Below are 9602 nucleotides of genomic sequence, written 5' to 3'. Positions count from 1 at the left end.
ATCTTGTCCAAATACGCCTAAAAATCACAAAAAGAATTGATTTTGATATAATTTTGTTTGTTTCATTCGATTTAACTGGTTTTTGTACAAAATTTAAAAAAATAAGCAAAGAAAACGCAAGATTTCGCCAAAACAAACCAAAAAAAAACAACAAATCAAACAGAAATTATGTTATTTTTGCATTTTTTGAGCGATTTAGCACTTTTTTAAGCTAGTAACGTAATTATTTCCCAAAAAAACAACCCGAAAAATCAAATTTTTAAGCTGAAAACTCTGAGTCAAAAATCAACTCAAATCTGGGGATTTTTTTTCCTGAGATGGCAACACTAATTCGTTGCTTGGCAACCACAATACACGTCACGAGTCTCCGCCCACTGCGAGCAATTCGAGACAGATACTAGAGTGTGATGAAAGAAAAAAAATAAAATAAAACACAAATTGCTTGTCTACAGGTTTAATTAATAAAATCCAACAACACCATTGATCGTAAATAAATATCAACAAAAGTTTGTCACTTATCCACCGGCAATAAATAAATATTTGAATAAATAACAAAAACATTAGAAATTCCTCCTTATTTCACAATAAAATATCTAAAAAGTGATTGCCTTGACCGGGCCCCCCTATTCGCTAATCTAGAGGCACTTGGAAAATTTGAGCTTGTTTTTTATAACCTCAAAAATACTAAATATGTCCATTGGTGGCCACCGGAATCCTCTCATAGAACCTCCGATGTAACTCATCGATCCTTGTGAGATAATACGTCCCTGGGAACAAGTTTTCAACCCCCCCTGAAGGCTCATAGGGGGCTTTATGACAATTCTTCTCCCTTAATTCGAGATAAGCCTCGAATTTCTCGGGGGCGACTTTGTGTCTTTGGCCCAAAAGGGGCTTAATCAATTGGACATTTTTCACCAGTTTCGCCAAAGGGCCCCCCTCGCGACTGTCTTTCGACACTGTGATGGAAAACAAGGAGGCTGCCAGCCCCGAACCGTACGAAAACAGCCCGATTTTGCACCCCGCCAATTCTGAGACTGTCTTATTCAATAAAAGCGAGACAAGCCCCCCGTACAACGAGGGGGTGTACATATTACCAACTTGACTCGCTACCAACAAAGAAGGCTTGGTTTTAACCTCAAAAGTGTCTTTAGTAAAGTTGAGAAAAGCCTTCTCGACGTCACGATCAAAATAACTCTCGGTTAATTTAACCTCATTGAAGTTATCCAAGTTTGGGAATTTATTTTTTCGCTCAGTTGGCACACTTGCAAGAAAATCGTTCAACGCAAGTCTCGCTAGGGACTTTTGCACCAATTTACAATACGGCGAATGAAACAAAACCGCATCAAAACACCCTAAATCAAACACTGACTTGTGTTTTTTGGTGTAATTCTTGGCGTAAAGTTGGTAGCAATTATCCAAAGCGCTTAAATAGCACTGAATTGATAGTTTACCATCAACAGTGGGGTACTCTGAGGTCAGATCAGGTTTGTAGAAATCATAGGCGTGCTTGACGTAGGTCGCACGTACCCCCCGATCGAAGACAAGGGGGGCATTGGGCCCCACTAGCATTGCCACAGCGCCGGCGCCCCCCGTCGGCCGCGCCGAGCCTTTGGCATACACCGCAATGTCCCCACAGACGACTAGGGCGTAGCGCCCGTTCCACGCCGACGACTCCACCCACGAAATGGCGTTGAAGAGGGCTGCCGTGCCCCCATAGCACGCATTTGTCGTGTCGATGCCCTCGATGTCGGTGACTCCATGGGGCTCGAACAGTTGCATCAGGACTGTCTTTACACTCTTGGACTTGTCGATGATGGTCTCGGTGCCCACCTCGAGACGCCCTATAGCCCCATAATCCACGGAGTACTTCTCCAGGAGGCGTTTCACCACTGTGAGACATAGCGAGTTGATGTCTTCGCGGTCGGTACAGAACCCCATTTTTTCTTGGCCGAGTCCTATGGTGTATTTACCGGCTGAGGCCCCATCGTGGGTCTCCAGGTCGGTTTGGTCGACGTATTGCGACGGGAAGTAGAGTTCTAGGGCATGGATCCCCACGTCTTCGGGCCACGAACCCATCACGATTTAGTACACTTGCACGAGAGAGAGGCTGAGATTCGACTGAGCCACCTCACACCATTCCAATTATAACTTACACCCTACTCTTGGAGTTAACCTCAATTTCGAATTTTTGAATGAGTGACAGGTGACAGATGCGCAACAATCCTATGACCAAGTAATCCCAAGTTGGTCACAAAATCGCAAACTAATCAAGTAAAAGCCACAAAACAACAAAAATTGCGTTTTTAAATCAAAATGGCACAAAAATAGTTTTATTTGAGGGTAATTTGCAATTTTATTAGATAATTTGTGCATTAATTTCTGACGCATGCGCAGAGGACGTGTTAACAACCCAATGCCCAACCAACCCTAAATTACTCACAAAAACAAAAATAAATACCTAAAAATCCCAAACTACCACAGAATAATGGCAAAAATTAATATTTTCCAGTCAAATAACACAAAAATTAGCAATTGGATATGAAAGGTGACAGTTATAATAATCCTACGACCAACCAACCCTAATTTTGTCTAAATTCCCAAAATAATTAACTAAAAACCCCAAAGTGACAAAAATTAAATATTTTTATAGAATAATTACAAAAATAAATATTTTAGAGTTATAGGTGCGTAAAGAATCCTATGATCAACCAACCCTAATTTGGTCACAAATTCGCAAAATAACTAAAAGCCCCAAACCAACAAGGAATAACAAAAATTAATATTTTTAATTTAAAATGACGCAAAAATTGTTTTATTTGAGGCTAAATCGCAATTTTAAGATTAATTTCCGACGCATGCGCACAGGAACCAATGCGCAAACCAACTCAAATTACACACAAAATTATAAAACAAATAACTAAAAATCCTAAACTACCACAGAATAATAAGAAAAATAAGTATTTCTAAGTCAAATGATACAAAAATCGTTCTAATTCGCAATTGTATAATTTGACAAGTGACACGTCAAGAATCCTATAACCAACCTACCCTAATTTTGTCTAAAATCGCGAAATAATTAACTAAAAACCCCAAACCAACACAAAGTGACAAAAATTGATATTTTTAAATTCAAAATGACGCAAAAATTGTTTTATTTAAGTCTAATTCGCAATTTTATTAGATAATTTGAGGATTAATTTCTGACGCATGTGCAGAGGAACCAAAGTGCTAACAACTCCATGCCCAACGAACCCTAAATTACTCACAAAAACACAAAAGTAAATACCTAAAAATCCCAAGCCACCACAGAATAATGACAAAAATAATTATTTTCTAGTCACATAATACAAAAATTGTTCTAATTAGCAATTGGATAATTTGACAAAATTATAAAATAAATAACTAAAAAACCTAAACCACCACAGAATAATAACAAAAATTAATATTTTCAAGTCAAATGACACAAAAATCGTTCTAATTAGGAATTGAATAATAGGACAGGTGACAGTTGCGTCAAGAATCCTATGACCAACCAACCCTAATTTTGTCTAAAATCGAAAATAATTAATTAAAACCCGCAAACCAACACACAGTGACAAAAATTAATATTTTAAATCAAAATGACATAAAAATGGTTTCATTTTTTTAGTAAATTCGCAATTTTATAAGAACCAAAGCGATAACAATTCAATGCCCAACTAACCCCAAATTACTCACAAAATTATAAAATAATTAAGTAGAAATCCCAAACCACCACAGAATAATTACAAAAATGAATATTTTCCAGTCAAATAACAAAAGTTGTTTTAATTTGCAATTGGATAATATGACAGGTGCGTCAAGAATCCTATGATCAATCAACCCCAAATTTAGTCAAAAATTCGCAAAATAATTAACTAAAAAACCCAAACCAACACAAAGTGACAAAAATTAATATTTTTTTATTCAAAATGATGCAAAAATTGTTTTATTTGAGGCTAATTCACAATTTTATTGGATATGTGCATTAATTTGACACAAATCACACAAAAATCATTTTAATTCGCAATTGGATAATATGACAGGTGACAGTTAAATCATAAATCCTACGACCAACCAACCCTAATTTTGTCTAAAATTGCAAAATAATTAACTAAAAACTCCAAACCAACACAAAGTGACAAAAATTGATACTTTTAAATAAAAATGGCACAAAAATGGTTTTATTTTTTAATTAATTTGCAATTTTATTCGACGGATGCGCATAAGAACCAAAGCGCTAACAATCCAATGCCCAACCAACCCCAAATTATTCACAAAATTATAAAATAATGAACTAGAAATCCCAAACCACCACAGAATAATTACAAAAATAAATATTTTAAGAGTCAAATAACAAAAGTTGTTTTAATTTGCAGTTAGATAATATGACAGGTGTGTCAAAAATCCTATAATCAACTAACCCTAATTTGGTCATAAAATCGCAAAATAATTAACTAAAAACCCTAAACCAACACAAAGTGAAAAAAATTGCTATTTTTTAATTCAAAATGACGCAAAAATTGTTTTATTTGAGGCTAATTCGCAATTTTATTATATAATTTGTGCAATAATTTCTGCATGCGCAAAGGAACCAGAGTGCTATCAATCCAATGCCCAACCAACCCTAAATTACTCACAAAATTAAAAAATAAATACCTAAAAATCCCACACCACCACAGAATAATGACAAAAATAAATATTTTCAAGTCAAATTCCACAAAAATCGTTCTAATTTTCAATTGGATATGACAGGTGAAAAAAAAATCAATATTTTTAAATCAAAATGACACAAAAATTCTTCTATTCTTTAATTAATTTGCAATTTTATTCGACGGATGCGCATAGGAACCAAAGCACTAAAAACCCAATGCCCGACAAACCCTAAATTACCCACAAAATTATAAAATAAATAACTAAAAATCTCAAACTACCACAGAATAATAACAAAAATGAACATTTTCGAGCCAAATGACACAAAAATCGTTCTAATTAGCAATAGGATAATATGACAGGTGACAGTTACGCAAGAATCCTATGACCAACTAACCCTAATTTTGTCTAAAGTCGCAAAATAATTAACTAAAAACCCCAAACCAACACAAAGTGAAGAATAATAACAAAAATTAATATTTGCAAGTCAAATAACAATTCTCAATTGGATAATTTGTACATTGGACCAACGTGTCAAACTCGTGTGGTCCATAACCTCACTTTGGCCCCAAAAATGTCGAAAATTTTCGACGACTCCGATTCGGACACCCAAATCAAAACAGACAACGAATACGCCAAAAACTACGACAAGTGGCGAAAAAAAGAGGAATTAAACAGACGTAAGCCCCAAAACTTGCCCCAACCCCAAGTTACACATTTTTTTCAGTCAAAACCAAATACGGTGACGACTTACTCGACGACGAGTCGTCATCAAGCTCCTCCGATGATGAAGAAGGCGTCGAATTGACCGACGAAGTCGAGAAACAATTTTTCAAAACCCTTTCATGTCTCAAAAACAAAGACCCGCGAATCTACGACGAAAACGTGCGTTTTTTCGACGAAACCCCCATAAATCGGGGTAGAGCACCCAAGAAGGGCCACAAAGACAAGCCCTTGTTCATCAACGACTACGAACGAGAGCTGATTTTGAAGAAAAACGGCGAAATTAGCGATGATGAGACAGGGGAAGCCCCCCCAGACTCGCCAACTTATGTTGAAGAACAAAACAAACTCAAGGAGAGTTTCAAGGAGGCTTTGGATCGCGTCAGTGAGGAGGATTGGGGTGGGGTGCTCAAAATTCGCAAAAAAACTGAAGAGGAAAAGAAGAGGGAAGAAGCCGATTATTTGGAGTGGTTAGCGGGGCAAAAGGAAGAAATCGAAGATAAAGAAATCACAAGTGAATTAGAACCGTTGAAGAAATATTGGAATAAGCCAGATTTAGACGAAGACGAGAAGTTTCTCAGAGATTATATTTTACAAAAAAAGTAAAATTGATTCTCTAATTGAGGAAAATTTTAAAGAGTGTTTCAGGTTTTTGAGTCACGAAGATGAAGATTATATCCCAACATATGAGGAAATTGTGCACGATTCTGATAAAGATTTGTCTGAAGATGAAGATGCGATTGAACGTCAGGAGGAATTTGAGCATAAATATAATTTCAGGTTTGAAGAACCTGATCAGGAATTTGTAAGTCAATTAATTGAATTTTCTTCAATTAATTTGTAATTATTAGATTAAACGGTACCCAAGAACCATGGAACACTCCTTGAGGAAAACTGACGATAAAAGAAAACTCAAACGACAAGAAACTAAAGAACGGAAGAAGAAAGAAAAGGAGCAGAAAATGCAGGAAATGAAGAAACTTCAAGAGCTGAAACGGAAAGAAATTGAAGAGAAGATAGAGAAACTGAAAGAGATTACAGGAAACAAAGACATGGAATTTAAAGATGAAGATTTGGAGAGTGACTTCGATCCGGAAGCACATGATAAAAGAATGCAGAATTTGTTCAATGATGACTTTTATCAAGCACCGGAAGATGACCAAAAACCGGAGTTTCCGGAACTTGACGAATTTCTAGAAATTGGTGAGTCGATTAGTGACTTTTTTAGTGGTTGTAGTAATTTTTTTTTGATAGAAAATTGGGAAAAATGGAACGGTGAGGAAGAAAATGAGCCACACTGCGAAGATGAAGATTTTAATGTGAGTTTCAAATTTCCTTTAACTTTTCTCACAATTTTCTTCAGATGGATTGTGATTATGAGACAACCAAACAGGAATTGATCGAAAACAGCAAAGGGAGGAAAAAACGGAAACGGAAATCACTCTTTGCCAAAGCTGTCAAACAACCAAAACCGGTTTTTGACCCAAATGATAAAACTTATGAACAATATCTCGACGAATATTACAAATTTGATTGTGAGGATATCATCGGGGATGTCCCTTGTCGATTCAAATACCGAAAAGTTGTCCCCAACAATTTCGGTTTATCAATTGAGGAGATTTTAACAGCGAATGATCGCGAATTAAACCGATGGTGTTCATTGAAGAAAGCGATTCAAATTCGACCAGATCACGTGGAAAAATACGACCAAATCGCGTTTGAGAAAAAAGGAAGAAACGTGGAATTGAAGAAGAAGATTTTGCCCAGCTTATTTATCAATGAAAAAGAGAAGGAAAAGAACGACGAGAGTGACAATAAGAAGAAAAAGAAGATGAAGAAAGTGAGGTGTGTTAAAACAAATGAAGATGTAAATAAAAAGAAACGAAAATTGGCAAAAATCGAGTCAACTGTCCCGAATAAAAGGGCCAAAAAGGGATTCAAGGAACAGGAAGTGGGGATTACCGATGCACGCCTATCGGCGTATGGGATTAATCCCAAAAAGTTCAAAAATAAACTAAAATATAAGAAGAATTAATTATGTAATATTTTTACACTCAATATAATTACGACACAAATCTAGGGTGAGTTTGAAATATCCATATTATCGGACTTTTCTGATCCTTTTTCATTCCCTTCCACTTCCCTATCCTTCTCTTTCTCCTTTTCCGAATCAAATCCTTTCTCCTCCTCATCATAATTCCTGGGAACCTTCTCCTTGGACCTTGACCTCTCCTTCTTCTTCTTCTCCCTCCTCCTATCCCTACTCTTTGACCGACTCCTCTTCTTCGTTTTAGGAGACGGTGTCCTTTTCCTTCCCTTCGAGCGTGACCTCCTCCTCTCCTTCTCCTTTCTTCTCTCACGTGACCTCGACCTCCTGTGACTACGACTACGCGACCTTGAAACTTTCTTCTCCCCACTTTCTTCTTTTTTATCTTTCTCTTTCTTATCGCGCTCCTTTGATTTTCTATCTCTCTTGCGGTCCTTTGACCTATCACGTGTCCTCTCCTTCGATTTGTGTCTACGTTCACGCGATTTTGATCGTCGTGTGCGTGACACTGAACGTTTCCTTGAACGTGATTTGGAGCGTTTACGGCGGTCACGTGAACGTGTACGTGAGCGTCGTCGACGCGAACGTGAGCCACGTGAGAGTGACCGTGAGCGTGAACGTCGTCGACGGCCACGTGAGCGTGAACGTGACCGGCGTGAACTTCGTTTATCTTTCGTTAACATTCCAATGACCGGCTCAATAGAGGCATTAATCATGTTTTGAGCCTCTTTAAAGCGTGACATTGCTTCTTCGATCTCTTTTTGAGCGGCTTCATTGCTTTTTGCTTGTGGTTTTATGATTGGTTGAGTGGCGTGGATGATTTCCAATGGTTTTCCTTTGAAGTCGTCACCGTTCATTTTCATTGCATTTACGACACTTGGCTGTTCAGTGAATTCGATTAAAATGTGTGTTGTGGAGTCGTTGGGGGATTCACAAACCCTCAAATATTTCACTTCACCGGCTTGTGAAAAAAACTGGATTATCTCATCGGTGGGTATGGAAGGCTCGATGTTGACCACCTGGACCGTTCTTCGCGTCTCTTCGACTTTAATCGAGTCGTATTTGGCCGGTAAAGGGGGATAGGGGGCGCACCCGTTGTCAGTCAAATGGGGGTCATTCGTCACCACGACACGCTCCTCGCCGGTGCCTTGGAACGTGTTCGAGACATGTGGGGGCAACTTGGGCTCGTTGACATTAAAACCGGGCACAATGGTCCCGTTTCGGGTCATCTCCAGGGCGTAGTACTCATCGGGGATGTCCCCGTTGATCACAGGGATGACGATCAAAGCGCGGTCGATGAACACGGTGTTGGTCATGTGTTGGGCGACACCTACCGTGCTAGAATCCACGAATTTCACGTAGCAAATGCGGGACTGGACCGGGCAGGAGACGTCTCGAATCGTGGGGTACAAACGAATGTCTTCGATTTTTCCCAAGTAGCCGAACAGGGTCTGCATTTGGTCTTTGGTCGCCTGGGGGGCGATGTTGGTCACCTGGACCACTTTCGTGTTGCCCACGACCATTTTATCGCATTTTTTGCACGGTTTTGAAACGCTAAACGACGCACATTGACAAGTGACAAGTGACAGCAAGGGGTGCCAACAGGCGTTATTGTCGCCCAATAATATTGAATAATAAAGCAAATAATTGATTTTTATTGACATTCATGACTATTAAGTGTCCAATAAGAGTTTTCTGTGTTCAAATATGTGAAATTGTCCAAAAAATCGCAAGTTTTTAGTGTTTTTGAGTGGTGGGGTTGGCAGCAAGTGTCACCAATCGTCGATTAATTTGTCGAAAATCCCACTTTGGGGCTTGTTGATATGAGTACCGCCCCAATTGAGTTTTCTGTATCGGAAAATTTTTGTTGTAAAAGTGGGAAAACATTGTTGATTACCTTAAAAACAGCCTCGAGCACTTTTAAAACACGAATTATTGAAATTATTGCAGATTTTAAACAAATTCTTGAACACAAACACCGGCTTGAATTTTTTTGCACAAAAATCAAGCGTCATAAGACACAGGGCTGCCACACACATATGACTAAATTTCCATTTCCACTGTCACAATTACTAAAATTTCAGCCACAATTTCATTAAAACAAGTCAAACAACACTTTTTGGAGATTTCTTGTGCCATTTTTCCAACAATTACGCAAAAA

General features: G+C 38.1%; 3 protein-coding genes across 4 annotated transcripts; 1 reads left to right on the top strand and 2 right to left on the bottom strand.

Annotated features, from left to right (window-relative positions):
• Positions 1-438: 438 nt before the first annotated feature.
• Positions 439-2265, bottom strand: LOC123010615 (hydroxymethylglutaryl-CoA synthase 1). Its single transcript, XM_044407645.1, has one exon. It carries the CDS (start codon positions 2074-2076, stop codon positions 685-687), a length of 1392 nt encoding a protein of 463 aa, XP_044263580.1. The 5' UTR covers positions 2077-2265; the 3' UTR covers positions 439-684.
• Positions 2266-5028: 2763 nt separating this feature from the next.
• Positions 5029-7473, top strand: LOC123011248 (protein KRI1 homolog). 2 transcript variants are annotated; one of them, XM_044408606.1, is made up of 6 exons: positions 5030-5351; positions 5399-5996; positions 6043-6199; positions 6246-6597; positions 6649-6713; positions 6758-7473. In XM_044408606.1, the coding sequence occupies exons 1-6, from the start codon at positions 5246-5248 to the stop codon at positions 7427-7429; spliced, it is 1950 nt and encodes a 649-aa protein (XP_044264541.1). In that variant the 5' UTR covers positions 5030-5245; the 3' UTR covers positions 7430-7473. The 2 variants fall into 2 exon arrangements, with proteins under 2 accessions (XP_044264539.1, XP_044264541.1); XM_044408604.1 differs by having other exon boundaries at positions 5029-5351; positions 6246-6713.
• Positions 7417-9422, bottom strand: LOC123011249 (probable splicing factor, arginine/serine-rich 7). Its single transcript, XM_044408607.1, has 2 exons — positions 9339-9422; positions 7417-9289 (listed from the first exon to the last, which is right to left on the bottom strand). Exon 2 carries the CDS (start codon positions 9103-9105, stop codon positions 7471-7473), a length of 1635 nt encoding a protein of 544 aa, XP_044264542.1. The 5' UTR covers positions 9106-9289; positions 9339-9422; the 3' UTR covers positions 7417-7470.
• Between the last annotated feature and the right edge of the window lie 180 nt (positions 9423-9602).

The sequence above is a fragment of the Tribolium madens genome, unplaced genomic scaffold (genome assembly GCF_015345945.1).
Source record: "Tribolium madens isolate multiple individuals breed KSU strain unplaced genomic scaffold, Tmad_KSU_1.1 Scaffold_91;HRSCAF=231;Tcas5.2_LG7, whole genome shotgun sequence".
Taxonomy (NCBI): domain Eukaryota; kingdom Metazoa; phylum Arthropoda; class Insecta; order Coleoptera; family Tenebrionidae; genus Tribolium; species Tribolium madens.
The sequence above is the reverse complement of the archived record's forward strand: the minus strand, read 5'-3'. Positions and strand labels throughout refer to the sequence as shown.

Excerpts from the sequence above, each read along its gene's own strand:
- LOC123010615 (XM_044407645.1), bottom strand. The coding sequence starts at position 2,076 with ATGGGTTCGTGGCCCGAAGACGTGGGGATCCATGCCCTAGAACTCTAC.
- LOC123011248 (XM_044408604.1), top strand. The coding sequence starts at position 5,246 with ATGTCGAAAATTTTCGACGACTCCGATTCGGACACCCAAATCAAAACA. Across the intron at positions 5,352-5,398 it reads AAAAGAGGAATTAAACAGAC|TCAAAACCAAATACGGTGAC; the intron begins GTAAGCCCCAAA and ends CATTTTTTTCAG. Across the intron at positions 5,997-6,042 it reads GATTATATTTTACAAAAAAA|GTTTTTGAGTCACGAAGATG; the intron begins GTAAAATTGATT and ends AGAGTGTTTCAG.
- LOC123011249 (XM_044408607.1), bottom strand. The coding sequence starts at position 9,105 with ATGTCAATAAAAATCAATTATTTGCTTTATTATTCAATATTATTGGGC.